The 26,961-nt window shown below is 46.5% G+C and overlaps 1 protein-coding gene across 1 annotated transcript in view; it reads left to right on the forward strand.

The window, feature by feature from the left end:
* Positions 1–22,657, forward strand: part of SHROOM3 (shroom family member 3) — a gene marked incomplete at both ends in the record, with an annotated part of 140,274 nt that extends 117,617 nt beyond the window's left edge. The window contains 8 exons of the mRNA XM_080638933.1: positions 1,338–1,469; positions 4,242–7,488; positions 10,287–10,363; positions 13,997–14,914; positions 16,043–16,555; positions 17,346–17,496; positions 21,376–21,648; positions 22,298–22,657. Of these exons, the coding sequence (XP_080495059.1) occupies positions 1,338–1,469; positions 4,242–7,488; positions 10,287–10,363; positions 13,997–14,914; positions 16,043–16,555; positions 17,346–17,496; positions 21,376–21,648; positions 22,298–22,657 (5,671 nt within the window). The remainder of the gene's footprint in view (positions 1–1,337; positions 1,470–4,241; positions 7,489–10,286; positions 10,364–13,996; positions 14,915–16,042; positions 16,556–17,345; positions 17,497–21,375; positions 21,649–22,297) is intronic.
* Between the last annotated feature and the right edge of the window lie 4,304 nt (positions 22,658–26,961).

A 26,961-nucleotide genomic window follows, 5' to 3' on the forward strand; every position in this document is an offset into this window, starting at 1 on the left:
ACAAATGTTAAAAGGAAAAGAATGTCACTTTTTCTTTCCTCTTTTAGCTGCTGCTAAGAGAGTGACCTGTGCTTCTGAAATCTGTATGGAAAAAATACTGGTGAAATGGTTCTGCCTCTCACTTTTTGCCAGTGCTTTTCCATGTCATAGAACATCAGCCAGTGCTGGCATTTACTTGTAGAAGACCTGACCCTAACAATCATTTTTCACTTTGTGCATTTTCCTGTACCATTTTTTTTTAGGAGTCTTAGGCAGTACTGAATAGTCCTCTTTTGGCACCTGGTATCCATCTGCAGAGGGTATTTTAATCTGTTTACTGACTTATTCAGCACATGCTTTACTGTGACATTTTCAGTGAGACAGAGGCTTTAAAGATGTGTCATATCCTCTTTTTGCATTTATGCTTTCTAAGTAGTCAAGGTTGTCCTGCAGGCTGTCACATTTGGGACTTCAGTGATACACAGGTCCAGTGCTGCCCCTTGTTCTCACAGGGAGAATTAGGAGCTGTGGAGATGAGTGCTAGAGCAGGGGGAGAGATCGCCCCTGGAAAGCAGTGAGAAGATTAAGGACAAGCCCAAAGGCTGGGGGGAAGCAGAGTCTGCAGCATGTTCACGGTACTTGATTGCTAATCCCCTGCTTTGACTTTCCATTGCACCATTATTGCTTTAAATAAGGTTGTTGGTACTTTTTTTTCTTGCTAAGAGCTGATGGAGGCTGGCCTGAGCCTTGGTGATTTGGTGACAGCACATGCTGCAGGCAGACAGCTGGAGGACGCATATTGTGGCACTTGGTAGTCACGTCCCTTCCTGCATTTTTATCAGCACTGAGGAGAGATCAAAACAGCACTGTGTAGGCTCCACCCCCGCATGGTATTGGATCCTTTAGATGACTTTGCCAGCTGCCACTTGAAAATTAAGAGAACCTTTTGAGAAAAGCACTCCTTCAGCATCCATCACAGTCACGTGTGGGAGTCCACATGTAGCCCAGCCGGTAAACTCATCCCTGTGGATGGGCTCTCAGGCTCGTCCCAAGCGAGGAGGCTTCTGGCTGAGAGGTAGAGGGGAAGACCCTCTGCATTTGGCAATAACTCCTTTGTCTGCCTTGTGTGCCCATGCCTCTTTGTCTTGCAAATATTGGGGGAGTGTGTTGTGTGAATGTCAGGAATGGTGTGTGATCACTGCTTGATTCGCTGAAAGAGGTGAGAATATAGCAGTGAAACAGAAGTGAGCATGAGCAATTTTAAATGTGGCTGTTGGTGTTACTTTACATTTCATTTACATCTTCCATGGAAGAGCTGGCCTGTTGCTGATGTGCAAAATCCTTCTGCTTTCACCTAGGAGGAGTGAAACTCCGGGCCGGCCTCATTCCTGGCATTCAAGCAAACTTGCAGAGAACCAGCCCGATCCCAGCATGATGCAAATATCTCAGGGTACGCTTGGCATCCCTTGGCATCAGTCCTACCACTCCAGGTAAGCACTACATGGCTGTGATCCTGTGCTTCTTGGGCAGAGAGGTAAAGCAGAATCACATCATAGAATCATAGGAAGGTTTGGGTTGGAAGGGACCTTAAAGCTCATCCAGTTCCAACCCCCTGCCATGGGTAAGGACATCTTCCACTAGACCAGGTTGCTCAAAGTGCCGTCTGACCTGAGCTGATAGGTTTACAAACAGCCAGGTAGTTAGGATTAGAGTTAGGAAGGCTTTGGTTCCTGTTTGGTTACCCAGATAAAGTAAATGGCTGTGTTTTCCTCCTTTAAGTGCTCTATGAGGTGATTAACAGCTAGGAAATTAATTACTTTTAAAATGCCCCTTCCCACCAAGATGGGAACCCACTGTCAGGATGTTAATGCATCCTTCTATAGAACCGGTTGCAAGAGCTAGAGTCTTGCTCTGCATCCGATAGGCTGTCCCTGTGTAGAAACACAGCACGATATTTTCCCCAGCAAAGGAAAAGAAATCCAAAGTAAAAGTTAGCCTATAAAAAAGAAAAAAAAAAAAGAAGGAAAGGGTGTAGGTACAGGGCATCTGTGCCTGTCAGCATAACCGAGCCACTCTCAGGAGCAGCCAACTAGTGCAGCACCAACAATATTCCCTGGGTGAGAAGTTCAGCAAGGGATTTCTTGGTTTTGGGTATCACTTTCTGCAGGGGTCAGCTCTATCATAGCTGTATGTCCATGGCTGCTTCTCTAAGAAGTTAGCACAGGGGTTTGTCAGGGTTCAGTCCCTGAAAGACTAAACTAGTAACCTTAGTGCTGTTAAAAGAAGGTGGTACAAGGCCACTCTGGTTTTGGCCATGGGAGATTGGAAGCAGTGATAGGGCTGTTTCTGTGAGGCCATGTAGTGTGATGAGTATGGGGAGGAGACAGACCCCTCAGCTACCATCAGCAGTCCCAAAATGTATTGGGGGTAAACCCTGGGGCAGCTTGAGGGGGTTCAAGTTTAAATTCTGCCCTTGGAGGATTTTCCCTGGAAAGGCAGAAGGGTTTCAGGTATGGGAAACTCTCCTTATAGCCGCTGTATTAACACATTTCTTTTACAGGCAAGACTGAGCCTTGGCAGAGGGAATAAAAAAGAAAATAGCATTTAAAAAAAAGTGAGGAGATGATTGCAGAAGAATGTATGTTCATCTCTGGCCTTCAGCACAGATCATGCTGTAGCAGCCCCATTTCCCACCCAGGGGCTTTGCTTCCCAGTCGCAGCTCCTGGCAGAGCCTTTGGCAGTACAGCTCAGTTTCCGAAGAGGAGCACGGGGAACACCTAGTGGCCAGCTGGCCAGGGCTGTGCTGAGCACTGCAAAGGAGATACTTAACGTGAAACTGAAATAGAGCGGTGCATTTAAACGAGTAGGCCAGCTTTTCCCTGAGAGTTGCCTTATCTCTTTCTGCCTGTGCTCCTTTGTGTCCCTCTGCAGAGCTGCTGCTTCTTTCCCTTGCAGGCAGGATTCCTCCTGCCTTTCCCCTCCCTTAGCAGCTTTCCCCTCTCTATCTGTCATTTGGGCTTGCAGGTATTAATCCAGCTACAGGTGGAGGTGGCTGGTTGGGATACAACTGGAGAAAGCTTTAGGCTTTTCAGCAGATGCTTGATGGGTGGGGTTTTACCTGCTGTCTCCTTGATTTCCACGCTGCTGTGCATCCCCAGCTCCCCCGCTACACGGAGCAGGGTTAGGTTTGTTATTCCAGTGGAGCAAAGCAGGTAGAAATGGAGCTTGCCTTTCCAGCTTGCATTCTGGCAAACCCAGGCTCCTCTTCATTCCTGCTTCCAGCTCCAAGCCTTGCTCTGCCACCCTTTGCATGGGAGTCTTTCCTTTCATGGTGCTTTCCTGTGGCTCTGCTAGCACAGCGCACGTAGTTGCACAGGGAACTAGGGAAAAACAATATCTAAGGGAGTGGAGCAGGGAACAGAGGGAAGAAGAGTGAAATCCTCAGGCTACAATCCCAAATCCTCAATGCATTTGCTTGAATCTGGGAGAAAAGAGATTATCCAGGGGATATTGGCTCCCCTGTAAGGAGGGACTGTGGCTGGCACAAGATGCTCCCTTCTCACTGATGGAAAGATTTCTGAATATCCTTCTTTTTGAAGGCAGTGAGCCCTCTTCTGACACATATGTACCTCAGAGCAGGTGCCAAGATGTCCTGTATGTCCTTCTATGTGAGGAGGTGGCTGTGAAGACTTCCTGGGGCATTCTCAAACCCCTTCTACTGTTGCACCTCCCACTTGCCTCCAAGCACCACCACATGCATCTTTTCTCTGTCTTGTCAGTTTAGTTTTCTCACAGCAAACAAACTATCCTTCGGACAGCTGAATTTCCAGGAAGCCTGCCAGGACATAGCCTCCCTCTCCATAAAAAGAAATGAAATGGGGAAAAAAAGGAAGAGATTAGATTCTCCCCAGAACGCCTCTCGTGCTCCTCTTCTCCTCCTCGGTTGCGTCGGGGCTTATTCAGCTTTCCAAGTGCCTTGGATAGGTTTGATGGGTGGGGTTGATCCTCCCTGGCTCCAGTGATATACCATCTTTCTGTCTGTATTTCCCTCCCACCCTTCTGTGGTAAATAAGGGCCATGTGTTGCAATGTCAAGCAGTTCCTCTTCGTGAACTGGGATGACTGCAAACAGGGGATTGAGTAAGGCCCAAATATGGGTTTTCAGCTCAAAACTAAACATCTTGCTTCTGAGCTCACTTATAAGTTGTTGTGCCTCTCCTCTGCTGGCAGTACGTTTTTACTCTCCTCTTGCTCTTCCCCAGCTCCTCCACCAGTGATCTCTCTGGCTATGAGCATGGCTATCTGAGGAGAAGTCCTGACCAATACAGCTCCCGGGGCAGCATGGAGAGCTTGGACCACTCCTCCCCTGGCTACCACCCTTGTCACCTGTCCCCAGCCAAGTCCACCAACAGCACTGACCAGCTCTCCCACCTCCACAACAAGAGAGACTCTGCCTACAGCTCCTTCTCCACCAACTCCAGCATCCCCGAGTACCCCGCTCCTCCATTCAGCAAGGAGTACTCCTGCTCCACAGACAGCATGCAGCTCCAAGGCGGCCCGCACGAGAGGATGAAACAAGCTGACATCAGGTATGTCAAGACAGTCTACGATGCCCAGCAGGGGATCTCCAAGGAATATGAGGTGAAGTCCTCTGCCTTGCTTCCAACCTGTGAGGCCCAGGCTTCAGTGGACGGTTGCGGCCACAGCAGGCTTTTCAGCCGGCACAACACAGCTCCCTCCTGGGCTAAGCCAAGCCAGGGCTCCTTGGACAGCGAAAACCAACCCCCCAAGGGACCTCCCTTGCCTCCCACCCGCAGCGACAGCTATGCAGCAATCAGACAGCACGAGAGGTCCAGCTCATGCACTGGCCTTGATCTGAACAAGCCTGGTCGAACCCAGCCAAAAGGGACCTGGCCTCCGCTTCTCAGCACCCTGTCTCAGGGGCCAGTGCTGAAAACCCCCTTTGGAGAAGGACATCTGCACACCGTGGTGGAGAAGAGCCCAGAGAGCAGCCCCACCATGAAGCCCAAGCAGAGCTACTCCCAGCCGGGGCAGCCCCTGCTGCCTACTGGTGTCTACCCAGTACCCTCCCCAGAGCCGCACTATGCCCAGGTGCCCCAGGCTTCTGTAAGCAGTAATGGGATGCTTTATCCAGCTCTGGCCAAAGAAAGTGGGTACTCTCCACCAATTCCAGCCTCCTATGCCAAGGCCATAGCCAGCAGCACCCAGGGCCTTGATGAGAATGAAAGCCAAAGCACTACAAACAGATCGACTGTCTTCTACCAGCCCCTAGCAGCTGAGACAAAGCACGATGCTGCAGCAAAACTTCTTCAGCAAAAAGCTCCTAGCATGGCAGGCACAGAAGTCTGCCTGACCACCTCAAGAAGGGAGGAGTTGTTACCTCCTTACAAAGGAGTACACAGCAACCGAGAGACCTGCACAAGTACTGCACAGGCCTCCAAACACAGTTTTCAAGCTCCACAGCCCCAGCTGAGGGATACTGGTGAGAGAAGAGCCCATTACCAGCCCAAAGAGGACTGGACAGCTGAATCCCAGGAGGACAAAAATCGCAGTGCACAGATAAATGAGAGAAACGCTGCTGTTCATCACCAGTGGTATCACAGCAAGGCCCAACAGTATGGCTTCTCCTCCCTGCAGAACATCCCAGAGAGCTCCAGGAGGCAAAGCAACTCTGAGGTCAGAGATGTGCAACCCGGTGAGAGTTATTCCAACACCAAACTGTCCTTCTTGAGCAGCAGCAGCAAAGAGAAGGATCACAGGGGACAGGGGTACAAACAGTGGAGTGATGTGGATCCACAGACCTTTGTGAGGCAGGAGGAGGGAGGCAGGAGTGTCACTCCATTCCATGCTGCTGAGCCAAAGTGTGAGGACCCCCCTTCTCCACAGCACCCAAAGACCTCTGATTTCAGGAGAAGCCAGCTCAGCTCTAGCAGCACCCAAAGCTTTCCCTGTGGCAAACCAGATGCTGGCAAGTCCCGCTGCTCAGTGCTGGAGAAGGTCAGCAAGTTTGAGCAGCAAGAGCAAAACACTAACCAGCCTCAGAGTGCTGGTATTCCCAGCTTTGGCCAGCACTACGGGCCGAGCAGGAACAGCCAGCCCTCCAGCGTGAGGTGCTCTCTGTACAGCCTGGAGGACATGCGGAGCAAGTTCCGTGAGTCCAGCCAGCTGCCCTTCGAGCCAGGCAGGGTCTCCAGCCCCTCCATCAGGAATGGGAAGCTGGAGGAGGCTGACTGGCGCCCTGTAGAGCTGCAAATGGTGACTTCAGTGAAGCAGGCAAGACCCAGCGAATACTACAGCCTGTGTCCTGAGAATGAAGCACAAATAAGGGTGGCTCAGCTCCCAAGGAGTAAAAGCACATTCCAGCTGGGAGCTGAGCCTGAGAAGGAAGTCCTCTGGAAGGATAACATCCACGATGCCCATGGATCGCAGCTGGACACACCATTTAACAGAGCTTACAGGAACAGCATTAAAGATGCTCAGTCCAGGGTCCTGAGGGCAACTTCCTTCCGTCGCATCAGCCCTCCATTTGGGAGCACACCCAAGAGGACGACAGAGAGGCCTGCTTCAGCCCATGTGGGCATGAGGAGCATGGTGCCATCTCCACACACCCCGAAGGAGAGGCACAGTATCACCCCAACAGAAGGCAGCCTGTCTGCCCTGGACTACGCCAAGACACAGCGCATCTTGCGCATTGGGGGCAGAAAGCGGCTGACAGCAGAGCAAAAGAAGCGGTCTTACTCGGAGCCAGAGAAGATGAACGAGGTGGGCATCTCTGATGGGGAGCCATCGCCTTTCTCCTTGCAGAAGAAAAGCATACATTTTGTCTTCCCAGAGAATACGGTGGCTGATCGGCGTAAGATCTTTGAAGGGGATGGCAAAGCTTCTTCCACAGCCAGCCTCTCCAAGCCAGAGCTCAAGCAGCTCCAGCAGAATGCCCTTGCTGACTACATTGAGCGCAAAACAGGGAGACGTCCATCCTCACAAGATGTGGGGCTGCTGAGGGAGCACTCCCACAGCTCCTATCTACAGCCATGTGGCCCAGACAGCCAGAGTCTTTCCTCTGCCTCCAGCATGAACTCTCTCCAGGACCAGAACCTTTACCGCCAGAGAGAGTCCATAGAGCGGATATCCAGGACAAGGCAGATATCTTCTACTCTTCCTCCTGGTCTGATGGGCTGCTTTGACATGAGTGGAGATGAGAAGAAGACAGGGTGCCAGGATAGCTCGGTCACAAGCCGACTGAAAACAGAGAGGTGCTGGGATTACAGAGCCAAAACAGAGCTCATCAAAGGCACGCAGACAGACCCTTTGGGCATGCAGGGCCAGCCTCACTACAGAAAGCAGGAGCAGGTCTTTGAAATACCCTCTGCTGCCAGGAAATCTGGGAAATCAGTGTCTGTGGAAGACTTGCTTGATAGGTACGACAATCAGACGTTCCCTGTGCATATACGTTCCAGGTCATCTCCCACAGCAGATAAGAAACACCAGGTATGTGGAAATGGGATCATGCGTGCAGACAAGAAGGGCTCTGAACCAGGGAATGTCAGGATGTGGGATTAACAGGCTGATGTTCAGTCATGGCTGTTACTCCATTCGTTAGAGAGAGGTTAAATACATGCTGAGATAGGGACACTTTATTGTGTTTAAATTACCAGGGTGCTGTTTTAACTGCTCACTGGTGAGGTTCTGCTTCTATTCAGTTTTCTTAGTGCTGGGGCTATTTCAGGGATTTCAGAGATGCTGAGATGCACTTCTTGCTGCTCTGGATGTCCCATCCCGTCCTGTTTTCACCTGTTGGTAAAAACATTACGGAATCATCAAGGTAAAAAGCATCACGGAAGAAGCACTCAGCACTTTCTGGTGGGCTGTACCATTAAGGTGGTGATAGGCTGCTGCTGCTCTTCTGCCTTATCCAGATTCACTGGTGCAAAGTAGAGAGGACTAAAGACTGCTTGAAATCTCCCTTGCTCACACTGTGCCCAACAGTGCTGGGAAATGTGCAGCAAAGGCTCTGCCAATAACCATTATGTTTTGCCTCCAGCCCTGGAGGGAAACATTGCAGAGAAAACTTAGTGGAGACCCTGGCCGCTCATCCCGTGTGCCCTGCTTGGCAGTTGGAGACATTGCACTGATGTCACAAACAGGGAATTTGACTGACTCTGATGATGGTAAATACTAGAAACAGGCTAACCTCTTAAAGAACTGCTCAGGCCAGCTCTTCAACTGCCTGAAATCTCTTTAGACCTATTTAGGTAGCTGCATCTGGTCAAGCCACACAGATTTACAACAGTGTAGGTCTGCTGCCCCATTCCTGTTTCCACACCAGGCTGGTTCATCATGGAGGGAAGGAGGAAACAACCAAAGGAGCCGTCCTCCCAAACTCACTGTGTGCTTCATTCTAAATGTCCTCCTTCAACAGACCTCAGATCCCACGCTACATTTTTAAATAGAGAGAATTCAAAAAGCAGCTTGTGGATATCAAGTGACCCGAATGCATTTCCACAACCACTCCTGTCTTATCCCATTGTCAGTGTTTTTCCGCACCTGCCAGGCATCAGTCTCATCTGTGCCATTTTGTCACACTTGCCAATCATGAAGTCTTGTTCAGTAAGAGGACAGACCTTAAGAAAGGGTTTGGATGAAGGCCAAGCTATGACTCTTTCTCTGCCTTCTCAAGCAGCCTGAGCAGCTCAAAACCAGCCATCCAGAAAGGGAAATATCACTAAAACATACTTTTCAGTGACAGGTTGAATGACAGGCAGTCCTAGTTTGTCTTCACCCAGCCCACTCTCTCAGGCAGGGGACATACAGGGTAGTTCTGGAGATCTTTATTTCCCCATTGTTGGCTCATTTTTAACCTTGCAGCCAAACCAGAGATTCTGCCTGTTGGAAGGTGACTTGAGGAAGATGATGAACAGCCCTGCAGACCCCCTTACAGGAGGAGAGTGGAGGAGGGGAGAGCCCTTATTGCTGTTTGACAGTGATGTAGCTGTATCCTCTTCTGAAATGAGAATTTAGTCTCATAGGCAGCAAGGCACTTGGGAAAATCCTGTTCTTAAATCCTAATTCGTGAAAGCATATTTGACTTCCAATATACACACCAATCCATAAGTGTCTGTTTGAGCGGGAAGTATATGTTTAAGTGCTCATTTCATTAGGTTTGCTTCTGATCTGTCTCCAATACAAAACCACAGCTATGAAAGTGGCGGACAAAGCCAAAGAAACAGGGTGATTTTTTATTTGTTATTATTATTTTTTTTTTGAAGTCTTTTCAGATTTTTTGGTGGGAAATGCTTATTTCCAGTGTAGCAGGAGATTCCTCTGCCTTGCTGTATATTTTTCAGTATACAATGTCTAACATTCCTTTCAGTCTGCATATAAATCACATTGCAATGTCATTGTAGGAATTTGTTTAAAGATATAAAGAAATTGATAGTCATGTGGGATTATTAGCTCTCAGTCTTCAGAACACATTCTCAGCCTTCCTTCCTCTCTGCTTTTTTAGTTTGTCTCAGCCTGTACATCTCCCAGCTCCCAGACTCCTAAATCAAGATCTGCACTTACCCTCCCTCTGCAGCAACACTAACCAAAAAAAGCAATTACTGAGGGTGCAGGGAAGGAGACACTGAAATGCTCTCTGCTGGAAAGATTGTATGGGAGAAAATACCAACCCCTTCCAAGGCAGGCTTAGCATTTGCTTTCATGTCTCATAATAGCCTGATGTCCTTTGGTGACAGCTCTAGGGCAGAGAGAGTCAGATTCACAAAGGTATTTCAGCTGCAACATTTATCTGGTTTTAGAAGGTACAAATGCCTAAAGAGGAGGTAGTTCCTGTGCTTTGGTTTTCCAAAGAACCAAGTGCTGAACATTGTGGAGTTTTTCAGCACCTCTGCATGTGGCTGGAGTTTCCAGCCTTTGTGTCATTCGGTATCTCTACAGAGTTTCTGTTCTGTTTTGGCACTGGGCTTGGGCGCAGATTGTTCGCTGTTTACCTTCCAGTTAAGGCTGCTTCAGTGATGTCTCAGCTTCTTGACTGCATGTAGAACAAAGTTGAGTACCCAGGTTCCACTGATACCCTTGAGCATGTTTTTAGAAGAGGCAAGGACTTGCTGAGGGGTTTTAAAAAGACATGTCTCTGAATAAGTCTGCCTGTTGGTCCACAGTCCATTCAGAAAAAGGCAGGCAGGTCCTCTAAGCAGGAGTAGAGTTCTCTTACTATGAAATACCAGTGTTTTCATATTTTGTTTCACCTTCTGCTTACTGCTAATATTGTCTTTGCACTCCAGGACCTGCTGAGAAGGGAAAGCAGTGAATTTGGGCCCATGGTGAAAGATCCATTCTACGTGGTCAGCGCAGGAGCCAGGTAGGTACATGCTGATGTCCCCTTTGTCACTCAGTGCAGAATAAGCTCCTGCCATCCTGCTGCCAGCAGCAGTTGTCACATGTTGTCTATGTAAATGGATGCGTCATAACAAACTAGAGAAAACATCTGCAAAGGCACAGTTCTGGGTCTGTGTATCCAGCAGAGTTAGGAGGAGTAAGTTGCCGAGAGCCTTTGTTTTTCCACTACAGACATTAATTCACTATCATGGCCTCCTCATGTCATTTTGGAACATGTTTGTACAACGAATTTCCAGTTGTGTAACTTCCAAAATGTGTTTGATCTGCTGTTAGAACTCGCATTCAGATTCTGTCGTAACTGACGGATTCTAAAGGAAAAAATATCCCAATATCCCAGTCTGTCTCGTTTTCTCCAGTCCAGGATGATGCCTCCCCAGAAGCAGTGAACACTTGCGTGGACTAAAATCAGTAGAATTCATTTATCTTACTGAATTGGGAGCTTGTGTTTAGGCTGCTTCCTTTTATGCAGGCATGATATTTTGCTCAGCTAGAGGGGAAAGAGAAATGTTTTTAAAAATAGAAAAGTGTAATCATAAAACTCATAATATGATGACTTTACATAACTATCCACTTAGCAGTGGATTGTTTTGAAGTTAACTAGAACTGAAGTTGATCTTGCTGTATTTACATTTAAATAATAAATAGATGTTTGCCCTAAGCTCTGAGTGCTCAAATAGCTAACTCATATTACAGTAAAAACCATCAAGAGGGACTCAAAGAATTATTCACAAAGGAGCTCTGTTGCTCATAAGCTCTCAGTAAATGTCAGCCCACTGGGCTGTCACAGGGGGAGTTAACACTGTTGTCTCCAAAGGTTTCACCACACAAGAAGTAGAGAAAGGCTCCTAGTCTAGCTGCATCTTACTGCTGACTGGCTGGCTGTTTTTACCGCTAAGAAGACATAAATGTTGTTCTAGAGGGACTCAATCTGCCTTCAGGCTCATCCTTTTATGATTATTTAAAACACATCCATTTACTTTCATTTGGAATAACTTTTTCCTTTTTTTTTTTTTTCCTAAGAGAACAATACCGCTGCTTTAGTTCATCCTGCCTCCCAGTTTCTTCTAGGGATGGCATTTCATCATGCTTCTCAATAACTACTTGTGGCTTCTTTCCATCCACCAACCTATTTTCCAAGTAACAGGATTGAACACCCAAACTGAAAATAAGTTTAATGGGGCACAAAACATAGGTTTCTCCTTTTCATGCTTCACTGTGCAGAGATTATTTGTATTAACAGTTTTATGATGTTTCTGCTGCGTAGGCATCCTGCTTGCTCTGCAAACCCATTTCCTCTGGGAGACGGGAGGTTGCTTTCCCTTCCTAATCAGTATTGGATTTCCCAAAAGATAGGTTGAGAGGACGGGAGAAGACAGGAAAAAGCCCTGGCTCTGAGGACCCAGGGTCCCACTATACAAGCTGCAAATAACTCCCTGCGAGCCTTGGCTGCTGAGTGACTTTTCTTATGTTACTGCTACTGAAATGACCTGAAAGAGAATGAGTGGGAGTTTTGGAAGCCAGAGGGCTCTGATCACGCACTGCTGAAGCTGGTAGAAGTTTTACTCTTAAATCTCAATGAGAACAAGACCTGAATCCTCTGCAGACTGAAAGGGGCAGGTAAACAAAGACCTTACCCATGTGTCACAGAAGGAGTTCAACTATTAGGATGCTGTTGAATGTTCCCCTGCCCCAGTGTGAGTATTTCACAGTCTAGTTCCTAGGGGATTATTGTAGCATCTTCAATCCATCCCTTACAAGATGCAGTCTTTGTCTGTCCTGTGGTTGTCAGCCCCAAACTGCTGTTTTCTATCTGGCCTTCTCACATCTAACCATCATCATCCTGTTGCTGTCTGCAGCTACTCCATGCATGGGCTCTTCAGGGAAGACAATAGCAGGCAGTAGAAATTATGCTCTTAGGGTTCCTTGGGACACAGCTGCTTCATGTGCTGGAGAAGAGGTGGGACCAGCCCTACCACCTCTCTTGCTCAAGGAGGAAAACTGTCATGTGGTAAAGTTAGGGAAACCCTGGTCAGCCATCACTTGCTCCGGTCACACATGCTCTGTGACTTACACTCTGTGCTCCTCTCCATGTGTCATACAATAACTATCTCATAAGCACTGTTGGGAACAGTTGTTGTTCCACCAGTTTTAGAATCCACAATTGCTTCCACAGTAGGAGAGATCTTTCAATTAGAGAATTACCATCTGGCGTTTCTGACAAACACTGAGCATCCGAAAAGAATACACATTGCTACTGTCCAGGAACCACAAACAATACCAAGAGCAGTCTGTCTGGGAAGTTTCCCCACCCTCAGGCAAAAGCAGCCAAATTCTATTCTCAGTTACACAGGAATAAAGCCGGAACAACCCATGTCTTTGGCAGTTATTCTTAATTTGTACCAGTACATCTGAGAGCACATTTGGGGCCCAAGCCTCAAACATCACAGACTGGTAGTGTTGAATTATGTGAACAATGCATCTCAAGAACAGAAAATAGACTGGCAGTAGAGCTTTATTTTATTTTATCGGTTTATGATATGGCCTCATGTTTTTAGCCCATCTACGCTTGCATCTGCTAGCGCTGTTATTATTGGTTCTTTTGTTTCTAAATAGGCACACGGGCAAGTAGGTTTGGCTATGGATTCTGAGCAGGATCCTCACTTCAAAGGCCAGACACTGTTTCTCAGACTCACATGAAAACATTTTAAAAGACCTGGAAGGAATAATTTACTCTGCTGGCTTTGCAGCCTCAACATCCATTTGCAGTTGAAGTGCATTGGCTTTGGGTTCTGTACACCTGCCTGAGTAGAGCTCTTTTTCCTAACAGGATTACAAGGTTTTGAGAGTTGGGAGCTTTTTTATTTTTCTCTGCAGTCAAAATAGTGCATTTTTCAGCCTCACTTTGTTCTCGGAGACAGTCAAATCATTTTGATGGCATCTTTCCAAAAGGAGCAGATAATGTTACAGAAATTCTCACAGAATCACAGACTGGTTTGGGTTGGAAGGGACCTTTAAAGTTCATCCAGTTCCAGCCTCCTGCCTTGGGCATGGACACCTTCCACTAGACTAGGTTGCTCCAAGCCCCGTCCAACCTGGCCTTGAACACTGCCAGAGCCCATAAAGCTGAAATTCTTTAAGTTACCAGCAATTGAGACCAGAGCTTGATGGTAGATCATGTCAAGCAGTCTATCTTACAGCTTACAGTTATCTATCTTACAGTTACTAATAGCCCCATCTGTAACGAACAAAATTCAAAGCAAGGCTGCAAAGGAAGCCAGGCATTTAGGTTTCCCTAGTTTTCTTTCCATTAAATTATTGCTGTGATGCTTGCTACATGTATGCACACGTGTGTGATCTGGCATACACTGAAAATAAAGATGGAGAGTGGGACTGGATCCAGCTCTGTGTCCCTAGCATTAGTAGACCGGATTCTACTAGCAGTTTCAAAGCCTAACTGTATTTCACCTAGATCAGCAGGCATTGGCCTAGACCTCTTATATGGTTGCATAATTTACTTATTAAGGAGATGCACAATAGCTTTTCTTGCTCATTGATAAATTATTAATCTTATCATGGTATATCTCTTGGCATTTAGGTCTTTCAGCAAGAAAGAAAGATGCCACTCAGAAAAAATGGCGTTCACCAGTTATTATCCCCATCCTCACCACAGCAGTGAGGTGGTCACCGGGTCCACCACACTGAATGAGAACCACAAGCTCTCAGAACTGTCCAGGCCAGATAGCAGGACTTCTGCATTTGTCTCATCCCCAACAGAGGCAAGGAGTCACTATCCTGAGCAAAAGCAAGGCTTTAAATCCTTGTTCCTTAACCTTACTCATGGATTTGGCCAGTCCTCCCCCAGTACACCCACCGCGACTCCCTCAGAGTTCCAAAGTGCAGGTGATGGCCAGGCTCTGAGACAGCACCATACCAAACGAGATGCTGTTCCCCCTGAAGGCAACGGTAATATTCAGGCACAGTCTTTGGATGCTGTCGAGGATAGATCCTCCAAGACTCCCACAGAAGAAATGATGTGGAGAAGGAAGGCTGGGCTGCTCCACAGATCTGTTCCACCCAAAACGGTATGGGCTCATTCAGTCAAAGACAACAGCTACCTGAGGGCTATGGTGTCTCCTCCAGCAGCTGGGCCACAGTTCCCCCAGAGGTGGCAGTCCCTGCCGACACAGAGCAGCACTTCTTCTGACCCAGAGACTCCTTCTCCCCAGGGGACAACCCATCTCCGGATCTCAGAGTCAGGGCTGCAGCTCACACCCCCACCGCTGCTGCAGGATGATGAGGACGATGAGGTGTTTGTCATGCCTTCCCAGCCCAGGGCCATTGCGCCATCCTTCTCACCCACCTCACTGCCATCCCATCCTCTTCCTGAGCTGAGCTCTTACACTTCGGCCAACAGCAGAGAGGAATTCCCACCTCCTCCCCCTCCTGTGGCCCTTGAGGGGAATGGGGCATCTGGCGACAAATCCACCAGTCTCACAGAGGACGTCAAAGTGAGGTAGGGGCAGGGGGGGCTGGAACGCACCATCTTGGGCATTGTAGGGCCATATACAGCATGATATGCGGGGCTCCAGACAAATGGGACTGAGATCTGTGTACCACAATGAACCATCCACAGCTGCTAGCTGAGCAGGCACCTTCATGCTTCTTACTCCAGCATGAAGAGTTAAAATGACTGCTGACTCCTTCTAGTTACTGGGTTTTGAGAGAGAACTGTGAAAATCCATGATGGCTTTTCCAAGCAGTTAGAGTTTCCCAGAATACATTTGAGACCTGGCACAAAGTAATGATGTTATGAAACAGTGACCATCTGCCAAGAAGCAGCAACACAAATACGTCACAGTCGCACTGAATAGTGATTTTATCCTGAAGGATAGGACTTGGGGCTTAGTGCCCAGCTGGTTTAAATCGGCACAGCTTCCTTCACTCCCAAGGAGCTGCTCTGATTTCCATCTGGGAAGAATCTGACTAGGGGTGTGATAGTGCTTGGCTTTTCCAACACGAAAAGGATAAAAGAGTATAGACAGCTCAGGGTAGTACCTCCAGCTGGGGAAATGGAATGTCCCCAATCTGTGAGCAGAAAACAAACTTGTCATAGAATCCCAGACTGGTTTGGGCTGGAAGGAACCTTAAAGCTCACCCAGTTCCAACCCCCTGCCATGGGCAGGAACATCTTCCACTAGACCAGGTTGCTCCAAGCCTCATCCAGCCTGGTCTTGAGCACTGCCAGGGATGGGGCAGCCACAGCTTCTCTGGGCAACCTGTGCCAGCACCTCACCACCCTCATAGGGAAGAACTCCTTCCTAAGATCTCATCTCAATCTCCCCTCTCTCTGTTTAAAGCCATTACCCCTTGTCCTGTCCCTACATGCCCTTGTCAAAAGCCCTTCTCATTCACTAGTTCTTTCTGTGTTGTAATGACAAAACAGCAGTGTCCAGGTTGAAGGGACAATATGCTTATGCTGCCAGTAGTTTCATACTGTGGGCTTTTGTGTTGAAATGAGGAGTAAGACACAAAAATAAATGAGAGAGAAGGAAAACTTACTTGTCTTAGGCCTTCACCATGTGTTCACAATGGTCCTGTGTGGTATGTTTATGTTCATCTCACAGAATTTTTCTGTCCATAGCAGCTTCAAAAGCTTTCCCAAAGCCCTGGCTGAGTGGGAGATAACAGGATGGGGCACCAGTGTCCATGAAAATAACTGTCCCGTCTCTCCATCTGCATCAAAGAGGACTAGCTCTCCATCTGCTGTGGATAAACAGCACCAGTTACCTGCTGCTTCTGAAGCACCTCAAAGTACTGATAGGCAGCCCATAACTCAACCTGAAGGAAACCACAGTGAGCCAGCAGTCACCACCAGAGAACTGGAAAAAGGCAGCCTGGATTCTGGGATACACAGTGCAGCATCTCCAGTGAAGACAAAAACCCCAGAGGATATTAAGTCAGAAGCTCTAGCAAAAGAAATTGTCCATAAAGACAAGTCTCTGGCTGATATCCTGGATCCAGATTCCAAAATGAAAACAACCATGGACTTAATGGAAGGGCTTTTCCCCAGTGGAACCAGCTTGCTGAAGGAGAACAACATGAAGAGGAAGATGACGCAGAAGAAAGCTAACAGGACAGTGGTTGAAGATGACACGTAAGCACTGCTTCTTTGCCTGGTGGGCTAACACTGCTGCAGAACTCACTAACTGCTTTTAAGGACAACCCAGTGCTGAATTTTTCAGGTGCATGCTGGTGGAGAGAGAGCTTTTCTGTTCCCAGGTGTGAAGACTGAAAGCCCTTTCTCAGGAGCTTGGCTCTACGTGTGGCCTTTGAGCTCACCTCTCTGAGCTCTTTGGAAAACCATGCTGAGCTTGGTAACAGGGCTTGTTATTTGTGTTACTTGATTTTGCTCTCTTAACCTTTGTAATCTGAAGCAATTCAGTCCAAAGCACAGTAACGGATATGAGAGTAAAATCAGTACTAAAACAGTGGTAAGCAGAAAGATAACGAGTGGCCAAATTTTGAAAGGAGGGATGGAGGCACCTGCTTATTACAGGGAGATGCAAAGTTCAGCCCAAGTTCTCCAGTGTGGATTTTGTAAGATAGAGACTCCCAAGTGACACCTGGAGAACCATATAGAAATAAGTTGTAATGCACCACGCTAGGTGAGATAGTCAGTGCAGCCATCACCAGCTGAGGTGTTCTGATTTACCTTCAGCAAGGATCTGGTCCTGTATAGAGTTGTTAACCAAGTCTACCTTTAAGGAGAGGATAGGCATGAAAGCAGCTGACATGCACCCTCTGATGGCAAGAATCGGTCATTTCCTTTGTGGATAATAATACCGGGAAGGTACCAAAGAGGAAAGGCTGGAAAACCATTTATCTAGGCATGGGAAAAAGTCAGGCTCTGACTGAACTTCTCCTTTTTCTTCACTGTGGTGTAGGAGAGAAGAAAAGGAAGCTCCTGTAACCCTGGTCACCTGTCCTGCCTATTACAGTGTTTCAGCACCCAAAGCAGAACTGCTGAATAAAATCAAGGACTTGCCAGAAGAAGTAGGTGAGGAAGAGGAGCTGCTGGACATAAATGAGAAGAAGGTAAATTCAGCACAGCACCACCATTTGCTAGTAACTTCCTGAGACAATAACAAGCCCTGAAGTAAAATGCATTTCTATTTGAGCTCAGGTTTTGGCAGTCCCAAATTACATGAGGGCTGGGTGTGTTTAGGCCCCCTGTGAAGCTTTGTTACAGTGACCCAAATTGAACAAAGAGAGATAATCGGAGTACTCATAGTAAATTTGAGTACAAATCTTGCACAACCCTGAGGTAGGTCTGTACTGTACCAAATGCTGAGTGCAGATTGTAAAAGGCAGTCCCTGTCCCATAGCAAGGAAGGAAAAGGGAGAGGTGAAATGACTTTAGCACATACAGCTCAGGTTAGAAACAGGAACAGATTCCAGCTAGTGACTGCGCTGTGTGCATGATGTTTGCCCTAGGATTTTCTTCTTTGGTGAAGCCAATTTACCCATTTTAGCTGCTATCTGCACTCACTGCTTCCAAAGAAACATTGGCTACTCCTTTTCCCCCATGCTTTATTGTTTCACTGACCTGCTGAAAGTGATGTGCACCTCAGCAGCTCAGTCAGCACAACCTAAATATGATGGGTGGGAGGACAGCAGGGCAGGGGAGGAGAAAATCTTTTCCTCTGATTGTGCTCCATTTCACTGAGGAATTGCCCCTGCAGTTCTTGCTGCAGACTTGGGTGCTCTGTCTTCCAGGGCTTTTGCAGGGCCTTCTAATTTGCACCTGTGGTTGTCTCACATTGGTTACCTGGTAATTACAGATGTGTTGTGAAGCCCACAAGTCCCAAAGAGCCACAGGCAGGTACTTACCTGTCTATGCCTCCTCCTTTCACATGCCTACATGTCAAAAGCAGCTGTGCCTGTAAATTTAAAACATCCTACATTGCACCAGACAGAGTGGCGCAGCCCATAGTCTAGCCAATATTTGTACAGCAGCAAGTTTAAACATACTAAAGGATACATATATCTGTGCAAGTCCCATATGCTGTGATTGTCCCTGCACTGAAATCAGGCATGGATTTAAAGAAAGTCTCTCAAACCCAGCCTCTCTGGCATAGTGTAGAGAATTCACATCTCTAGCACAGCTCCACATTTTCTCTCCAGGTCCTCATCCCCATGCCACATGTAAAAATGCAGAGAGAAGATGTGATGCTCTGTAGCCCTGACCTGGGGAGCTTAGTCTCTTTTCCATATTGCCTTACTGTTTCTGTTCTCAGCTTTTATCTGCTAAGCACAATCTGCTCCCTACCAGGCTTTCATACAGTGACAGCTAGAATGCGACCTCCATCAAAGTGCTAACATGAATAAGAAGTGCTAAGAGAGGAGACTTTTCCTATTTTGTGAAGCATTTGAGGTGCAGTCAAGTCTTCAGGAGCTGTCATACCATGCCACTGGAACGGATTAGGGGCACTCATCGTGCCTGCCATCTCTTACTTCTGTGGTCCTACATAGATTCTGTGTGGCAAGTCTACACAGACAGATCATGCACGTGTTGCTGATTAATGCTGCTTTAATTATCTGGCCCTAGCCATCGGTTGTAGAGCACCCAGCTTCAAAGGTAATCAGCCTGATCGTCTCTTAGAGTGCTTCAAAACCAGCTGGCTCCTTAAACCAGCGTGAAAGGTGGGGAGTGGTGGAACAGGAGGTGCTACTCCATGGAGTCAGTGGACATGCTGCAAGTATCTGACAGGCTTGCAAGTAGATGTGAGCCTGCCGTGGAGGATGAGTCCCAGGGCTCAAAGGTTACATTTGCATGGAGAAACAGAAATAGATGGGAGTGATTAGGCCAGACAGCAAGATCTGCCTAGTATGTTTGTTCGTGGTCTGTGTGAAAGAACATTTGCATAGGCATTTTCTGAGAAGGCAGATACTCTCAGAGGTCATTTGGATAAACCAAGCTCATTTCCATTGTAAGTATGCAAAGGAGCTATATTGGTTGGCATTTGGGATCGAAGGAGAGTCACTGATTAATGAACACAAAGCAAGTGTGTCACAGCCCTGTACAGCTCCCATGCCTTTAGAACAAAGGTATGTCACTCCCAGCGGTCCTAAAGCCTCCTGCTATGGCTGGAGGGCAGATTTGAACCTTCAGCAAAGCTCCTGGAGCAGGGAGGAATGACTTATCATCTGAGCAGCTCCATCCTCCTGAAAACCTGTTGAGGTTAATGATGGACTCTGTTCAGCCCATACAGTCCTGCTATGGAGTTTTCCCTCCTGATATAGTAATCATTGAAAATGGATCACTTCTTTTGCTCTAGCAATCAACTGGTGAGTATCTTGGATCTCTCTTTTGAAGGTGGCATTAGGATCAAAGGCACAGGGAAGGACAAGTGTTGGTCGCAACCTGTCCTACTGAAGGGAGAATGCAAGGAAAGGTTTTGTTTTCCCTTATCCTAGCAGGTGGAATTTAGTACCACCTTTGTTATTCTCTTCCCCAAACTACCTTTGAACTAATAGTGTGACTTAGCAGTCATTCCAGCATAAGTTTGGTCGCTGATGTTTATTTTAAGAGAATAATATGGTTTATTCAGCTTTTCATCTATGTGGAAGCTGGCAGTAGACTGCACTGCAGCCGCAAAACCATGCACTCAGAGGATGCACGCCAAGTGTTCCATCTAGTGGTGTCTGGCTAAGCACTGCTGCTGATGTCCCTGCTGCAAAATCAGCCTGTTAAAACCTGCTTTGACAGGCCATCCCGGGGATCAGGGCCAATCCAGACTAACCCCGGCCTGACCTGGGTTTGAAGATCCTTTCTCCTTTGGAGTAGACTGCCTTCTTACATGGAATGACCGTCAGTTTTGATGGAAAGAAGACTTCGAGAGTATTTTCAGGCAACCCTGTGATTTATTTCTTTTTCATCCTGCAGTGTTTATATGCAAAGCAAATTAAGATACGTGTAATGGTGTCTCAGCAGTGCATAAACTGAAGAGACTGAAAATACCCAAGCCTCGCACAAAGAGCTTTTCCTGCTCTCTGTGCTCTCGGTTCTGAGTTAAATGGAAGCAAGAATTGCAAGCCCCAGGCCATACACTTCTGCTTTTGCATATGTCTTTCCCCTAAATCCTGACAGAAATTAGGATCTCCAGCATATGTGCAGCACCCTGCTTCTGAAGTAACTGAACTCTGGGGGCCTCCTTTTCTTTGGCAGTGAAACAGTTGCCAGCATTTTCACAAAATGGGTGTCTGCTCTCCATGTCTTTGCTCAGTCACTAAGTAAATTCAGAGCATCTTTGGTGTAAATGCTTGCTTGATTCCTCTTTCTGTGAGGCAGTGCCTGCACAAGCAGGAAGCTTTGGTCATAGCTGAATTTGAGGCTCACACCTCAACACTAAGGCAGCTGAGTAAGGAACAGTGAGTAGTTTCAGGAGGAGGAAATATGTAGCAGTTCCTTTTTTCTTACTAAGCCATATGTAAGTGTCAGCTCAGCCTCCTGTCATGCCATTAATGCAACTTAAATTCATTTTTTTGCCGGTTGTTTTGCACAGTTCTGGGTCATATAAAATACAACATCCAAATAAGACATTTCAGGCTGGGGTAGGGAGTGGGGAATACACAGGAGATGTGGCTGTAGCTCTTTTCACTTGGAGACTTCAAAGAACCGACATCTTTCACATATAGGAAACTGGGTATCAGAATAGGGTGCATCAAAGCAGATGTCTCTCTCAATGGCAGAACAAATATATCTTCATGCAATCTGATCGGGTATTCAAGTTATCAACTAGATGTGGAATTTCAGAGTTTTCTCTGTTTCCTCCTTAATGTCTTCTTTGTCAGCTGTTGCTGACTTGACCCTGCTCCTCAGGAACTGTAGCCATATCCTTTCGTTGTCGCCATCCATAGATCCAGGGAGATCATGGTAATTATGAATGTGGCAATGCGTTTCCCTTCTGACAGGCTGAGCTCATTGGGAGCTTAACCCACAAGCTGAAAATCCTGAAGGAAGCCAAGGAGGGCCTGCTTGCAGACATCAAGATGAATAATGCTCTTGGAGAGGAGGTGGAGCTGTTGATCAGCGAGCTATGCAAACCTAACGAGTTTGACAAGTACAAGATGTTCATTGGCGATTTGGAGAAGGTGGTGAACCTCTTGCTCTCCCTCTCTGGACGCCTGGCCCGTGTAGAGAATGTTCTGAGCAGTCTGGGGGAAGATACCAACAGTGAAGAGCGGGTATGTATCTGCACAGCCATCTTGGCCTTGTATGTATCTTGGCCTTTTTCAAGGTTCAGGACAGCAGCAGTCACAAGAACATGCTTGTATAAGTGAGGACCTCCAAAGACTCACAGGTGTCTTAGTGCTTATGTAGATACAGTAGCAAATGCAGGTCTGCCCCTGGGAATCTTGGTCCCAGTTTGTATCAATGTCTCAGATCCTGTGGCTTTTGTCTCAAAACAGAATGGCCATGGCTGGGACAGCATGTCTGTGACAATGGCTGGAGGAAAGGGTGTATGGTGTTGTGCATTGTGGAACAACCCACTGCCTTCTGCCTCAGTTCAAGCTATGTTTTAACATTCTTTGGGTGGTTGAGAGACAAAGCCAGGTTTTCCTGGTAGTTGTTGCTTTCAAGCAAGTTTTATTGACTTTCTTGGAGTACTTTCTGTCCTAGTTTGACTAGAACATTGTCCTGATTCAGTGGGATTCAGGTTTAATCTGTAATGAGGAAATCATCCTCCTCCCCCAGGCTTTTGACTGAGTGTCTGGGAGCTTAGCAGCCATCTCACCTCCCCAGAGGTGGCAAATATGGTGTTGGGAGGAAGGAGACGGGAGATCAGTGATTTTGGTGCTGCTGATACTGAAGTGCTTTCTTTGGCATGTGCAGAGCTCGCTGAATGAGAAGAGGAAGCTGCTGGCTGGCCAGCATGAAGATGCCCGGGAACTGAAGGAAAACCTTGACCGTCGAGAACGGGTGGTCTTGGAGATCCTGGGCAACTATCTCACTGAGGAACAGCTCCAGGATTACCAGCACTTTGTAAAGATGAAGTCTGCACTCCTCATAGAGCAGCGAGAGCTAGACGATAAAATCAAACTGGGTCAGGAACAGCTCAAGTGCCTGATGGAGAGCCTCCCCACAGACTTCACGCCCAGGGATGCAAAGGCAGCAGCTGCCCTAGCTGCAGCACTTGCTACCTCTGCTGGGGTCAGTGGTAAAACACCTCCAGCGGTCTCCTCCTCATTCTGACCTTTCCCCGGTGGACCTGGGATACACTCCTCCTGCTCAAGTCTATTTAATCCAAGTACTTGGCAGATGGTTCTCTACAAGGACAATGAACAGAGACAGGTTTAGAACAAGATTTTAACGAAGGAAAAAAATAGCAGTAATAAAGGTTTTATTTTCCTTTTCTTCCACCTCTGCTTTCTCGAAACGTAAAACAGTGTGGAGGGAATTCTCCTCCTGCCAGCGATGGGGAAGAGTCTCATGAGAATTGAAGACATACATTAATGAAAAACATGACCTCCTCTCTTCCTTTCCTGCCTACCTGGCACCTCATTAAACAATGAAGGATCTAAAAGAATGAAGCCTTAAAAATAACACCCAACCCATTCTACTGAACATTATTGATATTTATATTTTTAAAAAAACAAGACAGAATGTGTAAGTTTTTGTACATACTCTAATCAGTTACTTGATTCTACTTTGCTCTGTATGTAGAAAAGACATTTAATTTTGTATTTTGTGAAAACCTTAACAAAAAGAGGGAACCCCAAAGACAGTCATGCATTAGCTTGGAACATCTCTTTGTGGTTTTGTTGCTGTTGTTGTTTTTTAATGTAATAAAGAGCTACCAGAAGAAGCTTCAACCTGTTTCAACACATGCTAAATTAAGTGGCCTTGTGAAGGAGCTTTTGACCAGGAGAACACAATCTTTTTATTAACATGAAATCTGATGTTCCCTTCCTACCCACAGAAGCCATGCACATGTAATGATAATGTTGTGCCCCTGGTTAGATAGGCAAGAGCCTGCTGTAAGGATAATTGGATTATTTCCTAGTTAGGGCAGTCTAGAGTAACCAAATTTGCCTGACTGAACTTCATCACAGCTAGAGGACTGCTGCCTGTTTGCAGTCAGTAAAGTAGACTGGGGCAGGCCCTCTTTTTGTGCTTTCCTCTCTAACAAGCTACATCATCATTTAAACAAAATGCCTAGAAGCTGCATGAACGGATTATTGCCATGGCTCATGAGCCAGATTATGTATCACCTCGCTCCAAACCTTGCAGAGACTTTGAAGCGATTCAGGCTTCTCCTTTCTCCAGGGTGTTGAATTTTTCATCCTATTCTATCTTGCCACCAGGACCACTGCAGAGATTTTAATTATGTAGTTTTTAGGTCCAGTCACTGTGAATGTCAACTTTAGGATGTTACTGAAAATTACAACATTCATTGCTTTCAGTGCTGGTTTTAAAGCCCCTCTATTTTTTTTAATAGCTCATATCATAGTTCTTCCACAGACAGCTTGGCAAACTGAAGAAAATGCCAAATTAAAGAAAGTGCCCTTCTGTCATATCAAGCATCAGCTCTCCAATACCCAAAAGAAATTTTACCTGGGTTTGTAATGCTTTGAGAAGCAGCAATTACCTGTGATGACATACCCTTTTCATTACTTCTGAGACTGAATGCTGTTTGAGCTCATACAGCATCTCATGAGAATGCAGGAGAAGTGATTCTTAGGCCTCAACAGCTGAATCAAAAACAAAATTAGAGGGAAAATCAAAAAAAATTATTTGTTTGGGTGGAGATTCATGAAAACAGTGGGGGGAGCTGTTTCAAGCCAATCAAAATATTTCATTTGTCCTAAAAAAGAAATCCTACATAGTACTTTAGTTTATTAGATTTAAAAGTTGCTTTAATTTAGATTTTTGTTTTGCAGCCACCTTTCCATCCTACCCTTACCAAAACAGGCCTCATTTTTATAATTGAAATGTGTGTGGGATATTGGAATGGCATACCCAACCTCCCACCCTGCCACAGGGACAGCAGCAGTGGCTGTTTGCTGGCCAGCCTGTGTAGCCTACTTCCTTCTGTAGGTGACAGTGGATGAGATTCTTCCCCAAGTCAGTTCAAAGAAACTGAATCAAATACCTTCTCTTGAGCAGTCTCCATAGAAGTCCATTGGCTGTTGAAGGATCCTGTGACAGCTGCCTGGCCCGTTCAGCCAGCTACAGTCCAGTGCTAGCACAGGGTGAAGTGTGCAGTCTCACTTCACTGGCTTGAGGAAAACTCCTAGTAGGAACAAAGTAGTTACACTTTTGACATGCATTGCCAGTTCAAAGTAAAAGCTAGTTGTACAAAAGCAAGGGGGTTCCTTATTGCCTGTTACAATACCTTGTGTTTGCACGTGTATTAGGAGCACAGCATTTTTCCTGAGTCGGCATTCTTTAGACAATTATCTTCGATTTCCAGCCGGTGTCTGAGGGAACTCTCAGGAAAAAGGCAGCTATAACTCATCATTCCAAAGCCTCCCACTAAAGCACCAGAGGGCTGGGGTGCACTTTTCCTGGCCTTTGAAAGTAATCAAACTATATTGTTGTGATAGCACCCACACCTAGCACAGGGGAACAGAAAAAGATGAAAGCATGCACTTGCACCATGATGGTATTGCACAAGATCTTGAAGCAGGTCTTTTATATCTAGCTCTCAGTAAGTCCTCACATGCTTTTAGCAACATGCTGCGCCTACAGTCTGCTCTGCCACGCCATGTGATACAAGCGCTGTGAAAATCTAGTGATACAACTTACTATTTGGGGTTTTATATTGGAGCCCTTGGGCAGTTGATGGTAACAAGGAATTCACATCAGATTCTTTCCTCAAGACTAAATCTAGTAAAGAGTGTTTACATGCTAGGGCCTGCTGCTCGTAGGCTTATACACAACATCTATTGTGAAGGTTAACTATAAAATCAATTAAACATAGAGCACCGAAACAGTTTATGCGTCAGGCTTGATCCATCATCTCTACAACTCAGCTGCTGTCATAATTATTTAGGCTGGTAATTAAGAGAAGCAAGCAAACCAAGCTAGATAGCGTTTCTTAGTCACTGCACACAAATCCTGAATATTAACATCAGCAGTGATTTGTCATTTGCAGAATGGGAAACAAACTGAGCTCTCCTTAGGAGAGCCTATGCTTTAAATCCATGTGAGCAAACCAGGGGCATATCTAGAGACCCAGTCTCTATGGTTTCTCCATGCGTTATTCAACCATCCACCAAGGGAGTGTTTACATCTGGGTTTGATTCACATTAAGAGCTGTTTCTTCCTTATATCCCTTCCAGAGGGGATGTATGCTAACTGTGGCATGGCATTATGGTTTGGCTGTGTTCCTGCAGGACTTTTGCTCATGCTTCTGCACATAAACTGTTGTAAACCTCTTGTATACTATAGGGGTTTTCTAACCATATGTTACTGAACAAACATTGTTTGTGTCATGCAACTGGATGTGTTTATGTGGCCAGAGTGGTCTCACTCTCGGAGATGGTCCTCTCCTGCCTGGTTTAGCCAGACTCTGCTGACCCTTTTCAATATAAACTGTGGAAAAAGCTGAACTCAGGGTGTTAATTACTCCAGAGAGTGCTTGCCAGACACTTATACGCACATTGCTCATACTGTTGCTTGTGTGTGTACAGTAACACAACCCTTCCAGCTGCAGCTCTGGCTTTTGTGCAGCTTGCTGCATGTTGGTGCTGAAAGTCTTTGCAAAAAACTTGCTTTCTCCTTGCCTGTTGTAAAATGGAAGGGAGCTGGTCTTGAAGGGGGGTGTCAGCATGGCTCTGCCCAGGTTGGGATTTGGGATTAGGAAAAAGGATTTGTTTTCTGATACACCTTGAAGAAAATATGGTACATGTGAGCCAGGGAGGTTTTTCCTCTGTGATTTGCAGTTCGAGACCATGGCTTTCTGCTAGGGTTGCTCTGTGAGAGGATAGCCTTCAAATGAAACCAGAAAAGCCAGCAGCATTTTAATTAATTTTCATTTTAGCACTAAATGAAGTTTTAGGACTGAAATGCAAAAAAAAAACCCCAAAAAACCAACCAACCAATTGCCACATAATTCAGATGGGGAGACTAAGGGCTGGAGAAAGCCTGATCAAATACTGAGGACAGGACTTAGGGACCTGCTTTTGCACAGTTTGTCATGTCGCAGGTGTTTTATTGAGCTGAAATAAAATTGCAATTAAAAATTAGATGAGTTTCCATAGCTAGCATAGCATAATCAGGGCTAATGAGGGACAGCAGGGCTGAGGGCAGCTGGCCACAAGCCCCCACACAAGACACTGCAGTAGGATGCATGCCTCAGTCTCAAGCCTGCTAAGAAAAGGTGAGTACATATATTTTTTACATATATTTACGCATTTTTTTCCTCCTGTGGAAGGCTTTGCAGCCTGTGTGTGCCTGTTTGCACTCACTGCAGAGCAGGGGCTGGGACTAAGGGGAAAAATATCTCAGTTTGTTGGAAAGTAGGTGCATTGGAGAGTTAGTTTCCACAGGGG

The sequence above is a fragment of the Psittacula echo genome (genome assembly GCF_963264785.1).
Source record: "Psittacula echo genome assembly, chromosome: 1".
Classification (NCBI taxonomy): Eukaryota; Metazoa; Chordata; class Aves; order Psittaciformes; family Psittacidae; genus Psittacula; species Psittacula echo.